Raw genomic sequence first — 20,445 nt, forward strand, 5'->3', positions numbered from 1 at the left:
ACAGTGACAAAGCAGAGGCAGGAAATCTAGACTGCACTTCTATTTTGTCAAGCAATGTGAAAGTGGTGAGGAGTAGAAAGCTAGAATGGCTGAGGTTTCCTTTGGCAATGGGCAGGTGACTTTATCAAGAAACTTGTCAGCTGCTACTAAGAGACCAGGATGGAAGTTAGTTCTTTTCCAGTAACAGAAATCCAGAGAAGGCAGTCAAGAGCCAGCTTATAGTGACTCTACGATGTCATCAGGAATATTATGCGTCCAGCTTTGCCTCTATAAAGATACCCTATGGCCCAAGTAGGCTGCAATCACATCTACATTTTTGTCAGAAAGTAGAAGGGGGTTAAGTCCAAAAAGGGCACATGCCAGTTGTCTGTCAGTCTGAAGAAGCTTGCCCAGCCAACCTCTGCCCACCTTCCGTCTGGCAATCCACAGCTCCAGGGAGGCTAGAAGTTTAATCTTTTAGCTGATCCCGTTGCTGTTGGGAGAACTGGAGAATCCTGGATCCACGATAGGTTAAGTAGTAGTCTCTGCCACAGAACCTAAACATTTTCACTGTCTGAGACTCCTCATCAAGGGCAAGGCTGAAATCAAGATGATAATTTACCAGAAAAAAATTCCTAAGGAATGTGGGAGAGAATAAGGTCAAAAGCACAGGCGGACACATCTTCAATGGAGACTGAACGGAACAAAAGGAGAAGACAGACCACCGTGCAGGTATGGGGTGGTAAGACTGGAAGCCACGGGGATTCCTTGTAGCATGCAAGTGACAAGATCCTGTGGAGGTCACTGAGTTGTGGTGGGAGGGGGTCGGCATGCAGGAGGGAGAAAGCCTGGGCCATCTTCTGTATGAATATAAACAGTATCAAAAATGCATGTTGAAAGCCCCATGTCAAAAAGGTTATATTTATGAGTAACAACTGATTTCCATAAGCAGGACAAAATCATTTCATAGAACAGGTTTCTAAAGTAGGCAACACAGTCACAACGCATTTGGCCTGTCACACTTGGAAAGCACTTTGTCAAAATCTGGCCTCGTTACATAAGAAAACTGAATCTAAAGTTGGAGGTAACAAATGACAAAAAAAAATTTAGGCACCAGTGACAGAGGACACCCTTCTTAACCTTCCTTTCGTAACTCTCCTAAAGTGCCTTTCCTATGCAGTACAATTTTTCTGAAGTACTTGTGACCCTCCCACCCTGGAAGCTGTGTGGCAGACCCCTGCCAAAGCAATGCTCTGTAACCTTGGGGACTGAGGATAAAAATTTAGGCATGCAATGAGATGGGTGTATACAGCTCACCTACATCCATTCCTTTCCCTAGAAATAAGGAAAATAAGGAAGAATCAATTGTATTTAATTACATAGTCTTACTCCACTTCACTTCTCCCAATTATCACCCCAACCTTCCAGAACCATTTCTGACCAATCACTTAAGAAAGGGCTACCTAGCATTTACGTAACCCCCTTTCCCATAATCCTTTCCTCTGAACACTGGAAGACAGACTCTAGGTATCCTTCTTGTTTGCTCTCTCTGAGCACTGTATGTTTCTGCTGTGGAATTAGATGAACTCAGTGCTTAAGCATCGAACTGTTATCACCTCTGTCACATCACAAACGCTCCACACGAGATAGAAAATAAGTGGTAAGTATTATGGCAAGGTCTCCCAAAATTAACTAACTTACAGAAATCTGCAGGTCAGGTTTTACATCACAATACTGATTTTAAGAGAGAGAGATTCCTATTTAAATCAAGTTCAGTCAGCATGACCAAACGGCTGCCTGGGACCTGGGTGCCCTGTGGCCAGCCAGGGCTCACCAGCCACATCCAGAGGCACCTGAGTGAGCACTGAGCTCACACTCAGCTAGCAGGAAGGCAAGATGATGAGGCAGTTTTCATACTTACACAGATAAAACTGGCATAATGAATATTGAGAACTATATCCTGCATGGGCTCCTGTTTTCCATCATGGTGGACACAGCCCCTCAATCCGCTCAAGCACTGTCGTCTCACGAGCTGCTGCGCACTGCAGTTCTCAGGCAAAGGCAGTACTCAAGCTTTTCACCTTTATTCTTCCCACAGCATTTCATTTTAATGTCAGCTAACAACAGAAAATCAAAGAAGGCAGCTCTCCCACAAAACCCATGGAACTAGCATGCAAGTGACAGAACTGACCACATGTGTATCAATCTGCAATTAAAAGTTCATGAAAAATCCTTCAAAGAAAAATGGTACACAGAGTACATTTTTAAAAGCAGCGCTGGCTCTCATGTGTGTAGAAAAACAAATATTTACTAACACAGATACTTCTGACAGGTAAAGTGGGTCATAGCTGTTTGTTACTCTTTGAATTACAGCAAAAATAAATTTTGTAATATAACCTGAAGGAACTCCAGGCCCTCTCTAATTCATATTTTTAAGATTCAAACCCACATTAAATACTACACCATTCAACAGAAACATTAGGGGATATTTCCCCAATTTTCCTGTTAATGTCAATTTGAGAAGAAGTGTTAAGTGCTCAGAGGATTCTAGTTCAGAAAATACCTTGATGCTTTCTACTAATTGAGATACAGCTTATGTGTTTATTATCTGCTTACAAAAAAGAATTTAAGGTGTCCTTTTACCATATCTCAACAGTCTGAGACAAAAACTATTTTGACTGGGAAAAAGCACTTAACCAAAAATGGCAATAAACTGGAATCTTTCAGTTACTGCTTAGAAAAGACAATGTTTTATAAAAATCACTGCCTGTTTCTCCTAAATAGGACCAATACTAAGATTTTTCCTATCAATCATTCCTCTAATAATTCTGTTGTCATCCTTACAAAATAAAAATAAATGATAATGTAACTACAAGGCTTAGTTTGCAATTTTTCCACTGTAAACTTAGTCACATTATTTAAAAAACACTCCACATTCCCTCTTATGTAGTTATATGTGGACAAATGGTGAACAGACAGTTTTATAGCTTAAAATATAAGTGAGGAAAACATAGACATCTGCCATACCAATAGCTGGTTTTTATTTTTTTTAAGGAAAGGTTATTAATTTAAAAAGTGAGTTCTAAGAAACATAATAGGACTCCCAGCAATGATGATTTCTGAGATCTATGAGATGTGAAACATAATTATAAAAAGGCTAAAAGCCAAACAGCATTTCTACTTTTTCTTTTTTAAAAAAATCCAGAGGATTTGTCACATCAAGGAAGTCTGGCACATTACCGAGGCCATAGTCTTAGTCATCCTCAGAATCGCTATCCCTTCTTGTGGGGATGGAGCACCGCACTGAGGATAGCAAAGCGTCTTCAATTCGTTTCTTAGGGTTCTCCTCCAAGTCTGTCTTGATTGCTCCAGACTCTGACAGTTTCCACTCCAACTCTATGTGATAAAGAAAAACCAAATTACCTAAGGCAGTCAGCATGGGACCCTTACCCTCATGCCCATTAAGCCAGTTTTTTAAAAATAGAAACTATGCAGTAACATTTGTTGATAATTTTAGTGCTATAATTATAAGGTATCTAGAAGGAAAGCAAAAAATCAGACCTTTAAGAAGGAAAACAAAATACTTACACTTTTTCAGAAGAGGAGATCAAATGAGATACTATATATATATATTTGAATTATGGCAACCAAAATAAAAAACAAAGACTAAACCTATCTTCTAATGACTACAGTTTCTTGACTTGCAAACAATTTCCCAGGAAAGATCAGGATGAAACATTTAAAGGAAATACTTTTCATACCCCTGCTGGCAATCCAACCATTAAATCTAATTTTAGTTAACACGAGGAAATTCTTGGGCCTCATGTCCAGCATCTCAGTCTATTAAGAGTCAAAGGATAAATGTATGATGACATCCTAGAACTTATGCATTTGCACCAAGTAATACAGTACCAAGAAAATAAAGAACCAGTGACTAAAGCCTTGGTTCCTGTATGTCACTCTCTTATAATCAATGAACTCCACATGGGTGTGAGACCTTGTGAAGTGAAATCAAGGGATGTCTTTTCGACTGCAGAAGACTCCAGGCAGAACTAAGGACTACATGAGACACTCTACAGTGAATAGCCTGGTTTAAGTGATACTCTGCTAATTAGGTACCTCCATTAAGATGTGACAACCAATTTTATTTAAGTCATATTAACTTAAGTGCTCCATGGAGACCAAAAACACCAGTATTTAAAGTTCTCAGTACCTCGGTTGAATGTTATGAAAATTCAACAAATTCCTTAAAAAAAAGAAGAAGAAGAAGAAAGAAAGAGAAAAACCTTAATTCTGATTCTTGACTCAAGAATCTATTTAGATCCACCATTCACATGTATCGGTTTACGTATTAATGTTATTGTCCACTTACACGCAGTAATCATTATTTTATAAGTTCACTAATCCTCAGATAAGACTTTCTGGAGGTAAAGACAGGACCTCCTATCCTACAACCATCTTTCCCCTCATGGTACATTCAAAAGAGCAGAGTAAGATGCAAACAAATACTTCATGTGAAATGCAGTATTCCTCTGAACACTGGAATAATGTGTAACTGTTATAACGTGTGTTTCTCTATGTGCACAGATGTTAATACTTATCCCAGGTGAGTATCTTATGTAGTTATATAAAACAGTATATAAAGTCATATCTTAATACATGTTTTTAAAGAATAGTTGGACATATTATTTCAATAGTGAGTGACTTAGAAGGATGCCATGGGCCTCAGGTTCTCTCTTTCATGTTATGTATGTGTACGTATTTTGACACTTCATGTAACAGGTAGAAAGGAATAAAACAACACATCCTTCAGGAGTTAAGAGGCAAAACTCGAACTTTTAATTTAACTTAAAAGCTACTAAGATATTCAACTGAGAAAATATTCCCATAGGGGTGTGTGTGTATATATTAGTCCCTTCCTCTCTCTCTCTCTCTATATATATATATGTATACATACAAACACACACATATATATAAATAACCATCAATTTTTTCCTTTTTTTAAAAGATTTTATTTATGGGGAGGGGCAGATTGAGAGGAAGAAGCAGACTCCCCATTGAACTGGGAGCCTGATGTGGGGCTCAATCCCAGGACCCCAGGATCATGACCTGAACCAAAGGCAGACGCCTAACCAACTGAGCCACCAAGAAGCCCTATTCATGTGAATTAAACAAAAAACGAATATTGAGATCTTGAACTATAACTCAAAACGTATCCAACTATAGGGACAAAGAAAATATATTAGATATTAATATTAAATATACATACTTTAAAATCCAATGTGCCTTCTTTTAACAGAATTATTAGAGCCCAGTTATAATTGCCCCCAATGATTCCTTTAATGAGAGATCAAATGTGCTTCTTGCCTTTTAGCTGTCAGTAGCATGGCGCAAAGGTGATTTTCACAAATCATCACAACACACGTCTCTTCAACAGAATCATCCCCTCATCATCTCTAACACACACTTGTCATTGCTCATGTGCCCTGGACCATCTCAAAGAGGCCCTTACCATCTATTGTCAGGTTCATGCCACCAAACACCAGAGGTCCAATAAATTGAGCCTTGATATCACCTTCAAGGTACACAAATATTGTAGGCAGATTCCTATCGGGATAATTGGGTATGCAGGTTGTTGAAATGGCTTTAATAAATTTGACATCAGGAAACTTCCTGGCAAGTCCACTGAAGTGCTGATTTATGAGGGCACAGAGGGGAATACTGTAAAACAGAAATGGGAAACAATGGTGAGAGAGGAACTCTGTAAAACAGAAACAGAAGCAGCTGTGATTCTGCATTTATACAGGGCAATGCTCAACCACCCTTCTACCTAAGTAAACCCTCATAATAACTTCACAAGTGATTCTGCTATTCCAGCCAGGATGAATTAACATTTTTAAAAAAAACTTTCTAATATATTCAGGGAAAATGAAGAACTCAAAATCCAAAATCCAATCTAACTTGACTCAGTAAAAGTCAGAAAAACAGCTTCAATGTAAAAGAGAATTGTTTTGCCTATCTATATGAGAGAATATTCAAGATTCAAAAGGTGTGAAAAAGGTCAGAAAGCACTTCCTGCTCTAAAAAAACTTCTACAAAAAATAAAAAAAATAAATAAAAAAACTTCTACACAAGTACAGTAGGAGAATACGGCTGGAGCTGAGAAGCAGTGGAGGGCCACTGCATCACTTGCCTGGAACAATTATTACAAAGGTCACCCCTGACATCTATGAGAATGATTCACTAAATGGAATTTTGAAATGCCAGAGTTTCTCTAGAAGGATAAATAAGGAATTCTTTTTCAGTAAAAGTGATCTCCATTGCTCCAATATAACAAAGGCATTCTTTTTAGTCACATCTATTAATTTTAAAGCCTGAAGACAAATATTAGGCATTAGGTTTGGGCAAATCAGTAACAAAGCACATCACTAGTAAAAAACAAAACAACACAAAACAACAAACCTCCAATGTGGATTAAGCCCAAGACATCCAAGACATAAACTCAAATTAACATTTAAGGACAGTGCATAAGATCAGCTCACCCTTGTTTGTAAAGGTGCAAGATTACCCACAAGCCCTCACCAGCCTTGGTAACTTCTTGAACATAATCTTTTCCTGAGATCTCCAAAACTTCTCCAAACTTATTCTTCAGTTGAGTTGCTTTCCATTCAGCCAGTCTTTGCTGCCTGCACAACACAAAGAGGAGAGAAACCTCTTACACGTACACCCCATACATACACACACACCTTTCAGACAGCAACCTTTATAAATATCCAGGTTTACTTACTTGGCATGTGGCAAAAGTCTAAGATGAGTTCACCGAGATCTGCAATATTACTACTTAATTATAGCCCTTTCCGATAGTTATCTAGGTCAGAAAATTAACTTTTCAAAAGACACACATTTTAGTGCCACACTAAAAACCAAAGAGTCCCTCTGCAGGGCACTAACCTGTACATTTCAATAGCACGTTCATCTTCCTCATTAAATTCATCTTCATTATCCTCCAGCTCTTCCAAAGTCATATCTTCATATGTTTTCACTGAATGTGGTTAAGTTAGCAAAAACCAAAAAACGTAAAAGATAAACAAACTTGCATTCTGTTTTCCTCCTTTATTTTTCTCCTAAAGATGTGCATGCAACACCAAGCCAAAATAAAACTCATTCACCAAAACCAAAATAAAAAATACTGAAGGTCTTACACTAGTAAAAAAGAACTTGAGGGTATTTTAAAAAGATAAAACCATGTTGACCAAATGCAGCAAGACTGACCCTCCCAGTGCCATACATATTAAGGATATAAATGAGAAGTTTCCCAAGTTTATAAAACAAGAGAGTTGTATTTGCCTGAACTCACCTGGTTTGCTCTTCAAGCACATACACCATGGACTGCTGTAGTTACAGTTCTATCTCTAAGGACAGGGGTATCCCCAACAGACCCTTCCTATAGTTACAAGGATTATTATCTTAGGTGTTCTCTTGTGAGAGGTAGACAGCTCTTTTCTTTTAACCAACAGCTATAAAATCTCGACTTGGTTTTTATTGCCATAAGTATTCTTGTTTCTTGATGTCAAATCAGATTTTTGTCTCCCAACCCCAATTCTATCACTATACAAACTGTTCTTTGCAAGGTCAACAATGACCTCCACTTTCTAACCGATGAGCAGCACTGATTCAACGTAGCATTGCCTCCTCTTTGAAAGATGGTCCTCTTCTGGCTTCCAGGACAGGATGCCTTCTCTCTTCCTACCTCTGTCGCTGCTCCTCCTTTGGACCTTTGCTGATTTAACTCCTTTTTTATCCTTTTGACTCCTATTTTTAAATCTATGCCCACTCCTTTGGTGATAGCATCTCAAGCAATCTTTATGCCTCCAGCCCATATTTCTCTTACTTAGAGAAAAACATAGCCAACTGCCTACTTGCCATCTCTACTTGAATAATAAAAATTTCAGTGTTTCTATGTCCCAAATAGAGTGCCTGATCCTAGCTCTAAACTGCTGCTCACCAAGCCTTCATCATCTCGGCTGGTGGTAATGCCATCCCTTCAGGCTGCTCAAGCCCAAAGCCTGACAGGCATCCTTCACTTACTTTTTCTCACACCCCTCACAGGATCCACCAGCAAATCCTGTGGTCCTACCTTCATATTATTTCCAGATCTGACCACTTCTCACCCCTTCCACCAACCCCATGCAGGCTGGCTAAGCCAGTGGTAGTTCTTGCCTGAATTACTACAGCAGTTTCCAGACTAATCTCCCTATTTCCTGACTTGCTCCCCATCTTCCATACTTGGAAAGGCAGGAGGGTGCTGTCAACATGTCAACCCTCTGTTCAAACCTCCAGTGACTTTCACCAGACTAGACACAAAAGCCAAAGTCTGTTAAAGAAACAAAGTCCTCCGGGCGCCTGGGTGGCTCAGTGGGTTAGGCCTCTGCCTTCAGCTCAGGTCATGATCTCAGGGTCCTGGCATCGAGCCCCACATCGGGCTCTCTGCTCAGCAGGGAGTCTGCTTCCTCCTCTCTCTCTGCCTGCCTCTCTACCTACTTGTGATCTCTCTCTCTCTGTCAAATAAATAAATAAATAAACAAAATCTTAAAAAAAAAAAAAGAAAAAGAAACAAAGTCCTCAGTGGTTTGACCCTTAGTTGCCTCTCTGAACTTACTGTTCCTTCCTAGCCATACTAGCTTCCTGGCTGGTTCTCCAACATGCTCTTCACTCACTTAAGTAGCTCAATTCAGCTCCCTCACATCTACTCAAATGTCACTCCTAGTGAGGCTCTCTCTGACTCTCAAATTATACTCACCCTTTCTCCACCCTTTCTAGGCCATTTCCCTGCCTTATTTTCCTATATTTACTTATGTATTGTTTATTGCTTGTCTCTCTCACTAGAATGTAAGTCCCATAGGACAGGGATTTTTGTCTGGCCTATACACAGCTAAAGCCCCAAAGCTTAGCATAACACCTGGCAGACAGTCATCTTTCAATAAACATTCACTGCATAAATGCTTTCTGGTGAATCCATCTCTAAATTAGCTCTAACATGTAGGAAGACAAAAGTACTTGTCCCTGTGATCAATGGGGCATTAAGTCAAGACTCAGAAATATTTTCGTCAGGATTATCATGTGCTCATCTGACACAGGCAAGAAATTGTGGAAATTCTACAGTCCAGGAAGTTGAAGGTTAGAGACAGCCTGTGACTCCCTTGAGGTCTCAGAAATAGTGTCCATCCCAGCACTCCAGTCCCTGTTCCCAATTCCGGCTCAGAGCATCCTTCTACCAAAGCAGTTAGAGGCTTAGAATGTTGTTTCTTAACCCAAAGAGAAACAAACCTTAAAGAATATAAGCAATCTTACCAATCGACTGCTGAAGGACTCGCTGTTCTTCTTCTTCTGCCTCCTTTTCCAAATCTTTCAAACTTTCCTTTGAGGGCAAGATGCCCTTTTTGCGTAAGATGTCATTCCACTCAGTATCTGCATTGGGGTCCTAGTGGAAGTAGACCAAGAATACTGTGAGTGCCAAGTCCACTATGAAGGGTGCCATGTTGGGGAAAGGGTTGAATGGGAAAGGTGGTAGGCAGAGGAATGCAAACCAAATTATTCTGTGGCCTATTTCTGAGAAAGCATCAAAAGATCCACAGCCCTCTCTTTTCCTGTTCTCCACTCCACATCACCCTCCCCACATTGGACACACACCCAAGAACTAGTCTTGGGTAAAAATCGGGATATATTGTGCAAATCGGCATCAATGCTCACAGCAAGGCTCTAACCTGGCTTCTATTCGATATATTTATTAATGACTCAGATTGATTCATTCAACAGATACTAAGTACTTATGGCAAGTGCAATGTTCAACAGGCTGCTGACCTAGAGAGTTACAAGGGGTCTTCATTCCAAGGATAGGCAAGGATATTCTCTCAGAAGTGGACATTTTATCACCACTGGAAGCCGAGAAGGAACCAGATGTGAGGAATAAGAACTTTAGAAATTACTTTCGAGGCAAAGTGACCAGCAAGTGCAAAGGGCCCAAGAGCAGAGACAGGAGTATCTCAAAGTTCTAAGTGGCTGCAGTAGAATCAGAAGGAGAGACTGAAGCTAGCCTGACAAATTCTCTAATGGTCCAAACCTGAGAAGGAGAACTGAGACCCGGTGGGACAGCTCTCAATGTCTAACGCTTACTGAATACTGGGTGCTGGGCACTCTTTGAAGCCCTATACCTGTACCTACTTAGTTAAACCTCACAACCAAGGCGTGACATTTATGAAGACAGTGCCATCCTAGAACAAGTCGAATTTACCAGGATCAAATGTCAGAAGGATAGTCAAAGTGGGCTCGTGCTCCCAAAGCCAGCTAGCCAAACACTGGTTTTGCATGGCTTGGCAGGAACTCTGCTAATGGACCTGGTTTGGAATAAGAAATCAAGGAGTGCTGTGGAAAGGGCACTAGGACAGCTAGGCTCCAGCCCGAACTCCATTTCACTGTCTTGCTGAGATATATCAAAAGAAAATGAACAGAATCCTTTCAACAGGGTGCTCAGGGAAGACCTCTGCAGAGAGGACATTTCAAAGCAGGGTCCTGAAGGACAGAGAATACAAAGGAGGCCAGGGCAGCCCTGGGGCTTCCTCTTCACCATTTAAGAGTGTCTAGCTTCTGGGAAACACACTGTATTTGTAGATGCTTATCCTCTCCAGCTGCCAATGCCTAATACTCCAAGCAAAGTTCCACTTACTCCATTTCTCATCGGCCACTTAGCCAGAGACGATTTAATCAGAATTCTGGACTACAGTGAGGTCTGGAAAGCAGCAGAATGACTTTGACAGAGGGTCCTCTGACAATGACAGAATTTAGCTGTCACAATTTTTTGTTAATTCCCATGATGTCTTCATTTTCTTTCACTTTTAGTCCAATTCCATTAGAAAATCATTGATACCAAAAAAGGGGGACAAAACTAGGGGATTTGGTTTTTACCTATTTTAAGACAGAAAGTAACTAAAGAGAGGGACCTTAGTTAGGGTCCCTTAGTTAGAGGGACCTTAGGGATGAGCTTTGGGAGCCACAGAATCGGAGACGGAGTGCACCTCTACCTGAACATCAACGTTGGGGGTTAAAGCATGCAACTAAACCCTCACCCAGCTCTAAGTGTAGTCAGGAACACAGGTTCTGCCACTGTTCTACGTTATGGGACGTCCAGGCGGGACCCTTCCCTTCTTCGAGCCTCAGCTTCCATAGCCACACAACGTGCCCATAACACACCCGCCCAGGAGCTAAGGTAATTAAGGAACAGGAAGTAACTCTGTCAGGTGGGATGCTGCGAGTCCTTCACAAACTTCACGAGATCCGACCTTAAGGACAGGTGGCCCCCAAAGACAGATTTGCGGGTGAGACACACAGCGGTGGGGAGACCACGCCCGCCCTCTCGCACAGCCCCTGCGCTGGGCCTAGACTCGCGTGGTATTTCGCGTGCCGGTGGCGCCCGGCAGTTAGCACAGTCCCAGTCCAGACGGTCCGTCGCTGCCACAGACCCAGCGGGACAAACGAGCTGCTGTGGACTCCACGGCTCGGACCCCCAGGTTCTTTACCTGCATCTTGTCTAAAATCGCTCAACCCAGGCCGCAGCAGTGCCCCTGCCCCTCAGCTCTCTTCCGCGCACGCGCGCAGCCGTCACCCCGCCTCTTCTCCCAGCCCGGCCTTCGCCCCGCCCTCTAAGAGTGAGCAGGGCGGAGCCAGGGAGTAAGTGAAGCCGCTGAATCTGTGCCCGCTCCTGAAGAAACCCGACAGAAGCTGTGCGCATGCGCAATGGGGTGCCTCCTGGGTTGGTGTCTCTGGCTTCACGTGACCCGGAGCCAATTCTCGGTACTACCTTATTAGGGCAAGTCTCTGTGATTGGAAAGGTGGAACTGGAGGGAGGATGCCCTAGGCACCGTGAGCCATGTCCTGCCGCAGACGCATTCCTAGTAAAACAGGGCCTGGCTCAAGAACTCACAAATAGAAATGTGTTTCAGTGATCCAGTGTTATAATTAAAAATGATGCAGGGTCATCATTTACTCGCTATCATTTCAGCGTCCGATAAGGCAGTTAATTCATAAGACATATTTATCAAGAGCCTACTATGTGCCAGACACTATTCTAGGTTCTGCGGATATCGCAGTGATCACAATAGAAAAAACAGAAAGTGAAAGTCATTTCACCTGGTTAAGCCTCAGGGGTCCAAATTTGCAGAAGTGCTTAGTCCTATCCAGGCACACAGGAGGCTTGAGTAAACATCAGCAGAATCTGAACTGTAAAATGCGGGGACTGGGCTCCAGGCTTCTGCCTACACAGCACTCCAGTGTGAATTAAGAAAGCGATACCCCTCCAGGGACACCTGGGCTAACTTGCTGCCTCTCGGCAGTGAAGCAGACACAAATAATAACACATCCACACGTCTGTGGCGTAGGCGTATGGCTCTCAACTTTGGTCAAGCATTACAACCGCCTGGGAACCTTCAAACACTGCAGTAATGCTGAAGCTCCATGCCCAGTCAAATTAAACTCCTGGAGATGAAACCTGGAATTGGTATTTTCGTAAAGATTCCCAGGTGTTGCTAAAATGCAAAACCATTGATAGTGAATAAAATGATTCCTTGAGGGCAAAGAGCTTTGATTTTATAATTTATAAGGATTCTTAATATTTATCTAATTACCACAGAATTATGGTCTCCAGAAGCATGTTTATTCATTTATATGCAGCAAACTGTGAATGAGTCCCTGGTCTTACTACCAAAATCAGGACCCAGACTAGTTCCGGGTGGGTTTGGTTCTATGCGAAGCTTGGCGTCCCCTCCAGAGCTATAGAATGGGTGCTGCTACATTCTTTCTTCATTCCCAGCCCTAGTTATTTCCTGATCCCTCTCTCCAGAGGAGAGTGACAAGCCAAAGTCTCAAACTCTACCACCTCCTCTGCAGAAATGTGCCTCTCCCACTTTCGTCAAAGACTCTTCCATTACTCTAAATCACAGTATCTCCCCACTCCCTAAAGACCTCTCTGTCCATCATTTCATCCATCACTCTTGGATCTGGAGAAAATAATTAGGGCTCAAGAGAAAAAAAAATTAGAGCCATAAGAATTGGAAAAGAAAAGAATTGGAAAATAATTTTGTTTGTAGGTCATATGACATGATAGCATATTTGGAAAACCTGATAGAATCAAGTCTTAAATTCATACTACAGTATGAGAGTTCTATATAGGATCAGGATATAAAATTAACATACAAAAATAGCCTTTGTATTTACATTAACAAACTAGAAGATAGAGACACTAATTACAATAACAACAGAAAAGAAAGAGCACTTGGGAATAAACTCAAAGAGTGTACAAAAACCTACATGGAAAAAAAAAACCTACATGGAGACTATTAAAAGACATTTCTGAAAATAGGAAAGTAGACGAACAAATGCAAGAAATCCCTCCTCTTCGGATTGGATGACTCAATATCACAGAGATGTCAATTTTCTCCAAGTTCATGTGTAAAATTTAACACAATCTTAATCTTAAAACCCCAATATTTTCTGAGGCTAGACAGGTTGATTCTCAGGTTTTTATGATGAAATAAACAACAAGAATGGTAGACTGAGGGAACAGCCAGCCTCTACCAGATATTAAAACAATGTGCTGTTGGTACGTGAACTGACAAATAGATCAATGGAGCAACATGTTCAGAATCAATCTACAAATAGAGCAAGTATGTACAAATATTAGTGTATGCTGACATCTTAGTCTGCTGGGGGAAGGGATAGAGTTTTTAATACATGGTATTGAGGCAATTGGACAGCCATTTGAAAACAGATAAAATTGGATATGTACTTCATGGTGTATATCATTTTAAAAATTGAAAACTAGAAGTGCTAGAGAAAATAATGAGACAATTTCTTTATAACCTGAAAGTAGAAAAAACCTTTGATGACAATTAGTAAAAATCCAGAAGATCAAGTAAAAATATGACAGATTTGCAACTTTAAAAAAATTGTAAGAATAATGAACACCAACACACCACCTTTGGTGTAAAATAAAAGATTAAATAAGAATACATATGGGAGGGACGCCTGGGTGGCTCAGTGGGTTAAAGCCTCTGCCTTCAGCTCAGGTCATGATCCCAGGGTCCTGGGATTGAGCCCCACACGTAGGAAAGCCTGCTTCTACTTCTCCCACTCCCCCCTGCTTGTGTTCCCTCTCTCACTGAGTCTCTCTTTGTCAAATAAATAAATAAAATCTTAAACACACACACACACACACACACACACACACACACACATATGGGGGCACTTGGGTGGCTTAGTCAATTAAGCATCTGACTCTTGATTTTCACTCAGGTTGTGATCTCAGGGTTGTGAGATCGAGCACCACATTGGGCTGCATGCTGAGCATGGAGCCTGCTTAAAATTCTCTCTCCTTCTCCCCCTGCCCCCTTGCTCATGCTCTTTCTCTTTAAAAAAACAAAAACAAAAACAAAAAAATACATATGTGTATATATTTGTAATTGCTTAATTTTGCAAAAAAGAATCACAGAAAGAGGAAATCAGAAATTAATGAAATGGCTAACTGTGGCAGTGAGGCAGGGTCGGGGTAGAGATGAGGTGGTAGCAACAGAAAATTAGGAGTGAGAATCCTCAGATAAACTTTTATTTAGGGCCAAGCAAGTTTTGTGGAGCCTGAAACACTTTCAGTCTTTGAGGATCTCTCTAAGAATCTATCACTTATATGTGGAATCTAAAAAAACAAAAGCAAAAGTTCATAGAAAAAGATAAACAATCTTTTCTGTAAGGAGAAAAGTTTTTTCCTTTATTCTTTTTTTTCTTGTATCTGTATGAGAAGATGGATGTTAGCTGAATCTATTATGGTAATCACTTCACAACATTTGTAAATCAAACCATCATGTTTTATGCCTTTAATATATGCAGTAATGTTTGTCAATTATTTTCCAATAAAACTAGAAAAACTATAGGAGAAAAAAAGAGTGTAAAGGCGTCCTGAGACCCCATTTGAAAGATTTTGAAAATGTTTCATTAGGGATTAAATGAGATTATCTCCTAGAATAATGCCTACACAGAATAGGCATTCAAAGAATGTTTTCTAAGAGGACATTGACTGTGATATGGCAAGAACAGTAAGTTTTTTATGTTATCTTTCCTGTTCTTTTAATGTGTTAAGTAATACAATATAAAAGTAACACAATATAATAAATAAAAATATACAAAAAAGGAAGAAATAAAGTATAATTTATGTGTTGAGTAGAGATTGGCCTGTATAAATATTATGATGACCTTTGACCAAATAAAAATAGAAAGTTTAAAAAAATAAGAAATTATGAATATAAAAGTGGGCATAAAGGAGACATTTATTTAGAACAGAGAAACAGTAACAAATTACCAATTTTAAAAAGCTGACAAATACCATAAATATCACAAATCCAGAGAAATAACATAATATTTCTATTAATTAACTCTGACCCATCTATCTGATATCATAGATTAACTTCTGGCTTGTGTATATTGTTGGGGAAAGAAATCTCCTTCTCTACCCCACTTCCCAGTGTTATTCTCCCTAGTTTAGGAATTAAATTGACATGAGACAGATTAACAGGACAAAAATCAAAGTTGTATTAAGTGCACATGAAGCCTCAATATTAAAATTGGGACCTGAAGAAATCACCAATGTCCCTGCCCTCCTTGGAAATGATTGCCAGTTTTTATACATTTTGGACCAATAGATAGTAAATTTTATAAATTTTATACATTTTATGTATTTTTATACATTTGGATCAACAGATAGTAAATTTGTAAGAAATTGACAGGACAAAGAAAACAGATTTTGGGGAGTTTTCACTAGTAAGGAATTCTAAGCAGAATTGGGGCTGAGATAGTCAGAATAGAAAGTAGCTAGGCTGGGACACTGGATGGCTCAGTCAGTTAAGCATCCAACTCTTAATTTCAGCTCAGGTGATGATCTCAGGGTCATGAGATCCAGCCCTGCATGGAGCCAAGCATTAGGCTCCATGCTCAGCAGAGTCTGCTTGAGATTCTCTCCCTCTGCCCACCCACCCCCGCTTGAGCTCTCTCTCTCAAACAAATAAATAAGTAAATAAATAATCTTTTAAAAATGTAACAGGTTTATTCCCACAGTTTTCTCAGCTTTAAAGTCCCTATCTCTGGTGATAAGGATGTCATCTTACTTCTCAGCATAAGGAGGTTATTTTTCATATGGGAGATTTATTTCCTGCTCTCGAGGGTACAAAAGAGGTCTGAGTATTCTTGTACTGCCTGTTTCCTAAGTAACTTTTACTGAAAATAATCAATATGCCAAAGGGGGTTCATTTGGGTATAGCACCCTTGGCCCCTACAATATTAAGCCCTGCCTCTACTAGAACTAACTAAATACCTCATTCAAAGATAGTCTCCATAGGGCTGCCTGGGTGTCTCGGTCTGTTGAGCATCTGCTTTTGACTCAGGCCATGATCCCAGGGTCCTGGGATCAAGCCCTGCTTCTCCCTCTCCCTCTGCCTGCCACTTCCCCACTTGTGTGCACTCTCTCTCTGTCAGATAAATAAATAAAATCCTAAAGAAAAAGAAAGACTCCATATGTTACATTTATATCACATTTTATGTCACATGATGTTCACTAGCCCTGCAACTTCATGTCACATCACTGGGTAAGAGGCCAGTATTCCTGGAAGTCATTTGTCTGCTGGATGGCCAGCAGTAACTATGGGTGGAAATAACTCCAAGTACATAAATGTAGATCAGTAACTATATCCCCCATTCAACTTTCCCTTAGCCAAATTCCAAAAATATGCGTGACTGCTCTAACACCGTCTGACAAAGAGATGTCACCATGAATACAACTGACACGTATGTACACTGATACTATATGTTGCCTTGGCAACTGAAATACTACAGACAGAGTGGGGATTTTCTAGAATAGTGAACAACTTGGTAAAATTCCAGTCAAAACAAAGTATAGTCTTCCCTCAGTTTAAAAAAGAATTGCTGTCCTAGTAAATTTGGTGTGTTCCTAGAAAAATTCAGCTAAAACAGGACAAAAATATATGCTTAAATTTAAGTAGGTTTCACAGCTATGTGAAAGTCCTGTGCCTCATAGAACATGTAGCTTTCCTGAGCCCCATGGATGCCAGCAATATTCCTCTCCCTATTCAGTCATCGAAGTGACCAAAAAATTCTCGGTAATTTCTGAGATGTCCCCTAGGGGCTATCCCTGCCTTCTTTGGAATTGATTGCCAAAACTCAAACTTGTCAAGCTGACATATTCAAAATCAAGTTCATGAATCCTAAGGTCAACAAAGAGGACATTTCTTTTTTTCTTTTAATGTTTTATGTATTCATTTGAGAGTAAGAGAGAGACAGCACAAACAGGGGGAGAGGCAGAAGGAGAGGGAGAAACAGGCTCCCCACTGAGCCGGGAGCCTGACATGGGGCTCGGTCCCAGGACCTGGAGATGATGACTTGAGCCAAAGGCAGACACTCAACCAACTAAGCCACCCAGGTGCCCCAAAAAGGACATTTCTTAAAATGTAAACAAATGCTAAGAAGGATATGGTATTTTCCAAAGTGCAGGATCCTTATCTCATTGGTATAATTTTCCCCAAAATGAACAGCCTACCCCTTCCATAAGCTGCTTTCTACTATATACAAGGAGATAGTTCTGTGCCATATCAACTCTATAATACTTTCAGGAAACAATGATCATGGTTTGTTCGTAAGAATTCACACATGGAGAAAGCCATTTAATCTCGTCTACCAGTTTTCTCAATTGCAAAATGAAGACAATAGCCTCATGAAGTTGTTGCAAAGATTCAATGTTTGAGTACATGTAAAGACTGAAAACAGGGCTCTTCCGTGAAAAGGATGTACAAAATGACCTCCAAAGGCCAAAGGAGCTAAAAGACTGAAGGAAAAGGCATGCCCAGTTTGATGAGAAATGGTTTATTAAGGGGACCGATAAATAGAAGCATCTCTTGGGCGACTGTCAGACCCGTAGATCTCTACAACAATACCTCTCGTAAAACCTGCTTTTATAGCCCCAGAGGCCAGAGAGTAGTCAAGGAAAACTACTGGGAAGAAATGTTTGAGAATCTCCAGAGAACATCAAGGACATTATTTTCCCAGGGTGTACTTGAGGGTGTGATTAAACGAGAAGAAAGAAGGGTGGAGGGGATGTTGTACTCAAGTACACCTCAGGTCACAGACCGGTCATCAAGGCAGATTTGTCCAAGATGGCCTCAGTCAGGTTCACGCAAATGTTTAGCACGTGGTAGGTGCTCAGTTGTTAACTGTTTTTAGTATGTCTTGCTACAAGACTTACATTACAAATAAAATAGGTTGAGCACTTCTTAAACATGAAGTGGAATATCTCATGGAATGCTCTTGGTTTTATATTGTCTGACAGGATTGAAGGACACATTTAGCCTTGCTCCTAGTAAGATGGCCCCCCTCACCCACACCTCACCCCAAACTCAAGCAGGGTCTAAGTTGGCCCAGAGAGCTCTACTCCCTGACTACCAACTCTTACCTCTCCCTTTTGTTAAATAATAAAAATTCAACTAAATAAATTTGACAATCTAATTGGCTTTCTTAAACAATTCGTGTGTCAACAGCATCCCATCTGGCAAGTAAGCGGAGCTCTGAGGGGACATACAAAATGGAAGGTCTTTCTAGAAGGATGGAGTAAAAGTTATTAGCAGAAGAATTATTCCAGGCAGGGTCACTTTCCCTTAGGGGGAAGAACAGAGGGTCTTACCAGGCTGATCACCTTATCTCTCCTTGGGGAATGAAGAGGGTCTGTGTGGCAGACTCACTGGTGCCTATCAAAAGGATTCCTGACTGGCCTATTAAAACTACATTTTGGGGGGCGCCTGGGTGGCTCAGTGGGTTAAAACCTCTGCCTTCAGCTCAGGTCATCATCCCAGGGTCCTGGGATCAAGCCCCGTGTCAGGCTCTCTGCTCCGCGGGGAGCCTGCTTCCTCCTCTCTCTGCCTGCCTCTCTGCCTACTTATGATCTCTGTCTGTCAAATAAATAAATAAAATCTTTAAAAAAAAAAAAAAAGACTACATTTTGGGAGAGGTTGAAACTGCAGTTAAATTATGCACTAAGCCCCAGTTTGGGGACTCGGCCAAAGTGACACCATTTTGGGACTGTGGTTTTCTTTCTTTCTTTTTTTATTTTTTTAATTTTTTTTTTAAATTTCTTTTCAGCGTAACAGTATTCATTGTTTTTGCACCACACCCAGTGCTCCATGCTATATGTGTCCTCCTTAATACCCACCACCTTGCTCCCCCAACCTCCCACCCCCCGCCCCTTCAAAACCCTCAGGTTGTTTTTCAGAGTCCATAGTCTCTCATGGTTCACCTCCCCTTCCAATTTCCCTCAACTCCCTTCTCCTCTCCATCTCCCCATGTCCTCCATGTTATTTGTTATGCTCCACAAATAAGTGAAACCATATGATAATTGACTCTCTTTTTAACACTCTGACATCTGCACTCCAATCATTTCGGGTCCATTGACCTATCATCTTTTTGCTGTTTCTCAGGCCCTTGAAGCTGCAAGCAGGGAAGTGAAGATTCGTGTTCCGTGACCCTTCATTCTGATCGCTCTTTTATCAAACTTGCACTCCATACCCTGGTACTAGTTACATCCCATCCCTTGACCACTTGGGTCCCCAACATAGCTGCAGAAGCACACACCACCAATCAGATTTGCTTGGCTTTACATTTATAACCACAGTCCCCAGTGGGCCCCAGTACTTTCCTAGTCTATTCATTTTCCTTTCTGCTAAAAAGGAATCCACAGGCCCAAAATGGCATCACTTAGGTGAAGGCTCCAAGTCAGTAAACCAAGATAGTACCTAACCTAACTGCAGTTTCCACCTCTCACAAATGAAACCTTTAGAAAGTTAACATGGAATTTCCTGGTCAATACTAGTAAATTTACTGATAGACCCCCTTCTGCTCTCCTTTGGAGGGCAACCTGGCCTAAACAATGCATTTCTTGCTAAAAAATTTCTTTCCTTTTTTGTGCCTTCTCTCCGTCTTTAAAAACCTTTCTTTAATTTGGCTCGGAGGAACTCCCCTCTACTTGCTAGTTGGGAAGCTGCCCAATTTATAAATCATTTAATAAAGCCAATTAGGTCTTCAAATTTACTTGGTTGAATTTTTTTTATGCGCAATCCTAGAGAACTATTTTACACTTTCTCTTTTCTCAAAATCCCATTGCCTTGTTCCTCTCCTGATTCTCAAAAGATGATCTTGAATCTATCACACCTAGGTAAGAAAAGAAATCAGAAAAGAATCTCCCAAGCTTTCACTCCACATACATTGAACTCATTGACTCTACTGTCCTTCCTTGCAACTGTCCTGTCTATGCTACTGACAAAGGGAAGCACCCCCACCCCCACCCCTATGTGCAGTGGAGCCCCTGCCATC

The 20,445-nt window shown here is 40.8% G+C and overlaps 1 protein-coding gene across 1 annotated transcript; it reads right to left on the reverse strand.

Annotated features, from left to right (window-relative positions):
- Positions 1–2,996: 2,996 nt before the first annotated feature.
- PDCL3 (phosducin like 3) lies at positions 2,997–11,762 on the reverse strand. Its single transcript, XM_080814222.1, has 6 exons — positions 11,553–11,762; positions 9,331–9,460; positions 6,931–7,021; positions 6,522–6,665; positions 5,492–5,700; positions 2,997–3,375 (listed from the first exon to the last, which is right to left on the reverse strand). Exons 1-6 carry the CDS (start codon positions 11,556–11,558, stop codon positions 3,233–3,235), a joined length of 723 nt encoding a protein of 240 aa, XP_080670348.1. The 5' UTR covers positions 11,559–11,762; the 3' UTR covers positions 2,997–3,232.
- Between the last annotated feature and the right edge of the window lie 8,683 nt (positions 11,763–20,445).

This window comes from Martes martes (genome assembly GCF_963455335.1).
Source record: "Martes martes genome assembly, chromosome: 9".
Taxonomy (NCBI): Eukaryota; Metazoa; Chordata; class Mammalia; order Carnivora; family Mustelidae; genus Martes; species Martes martes.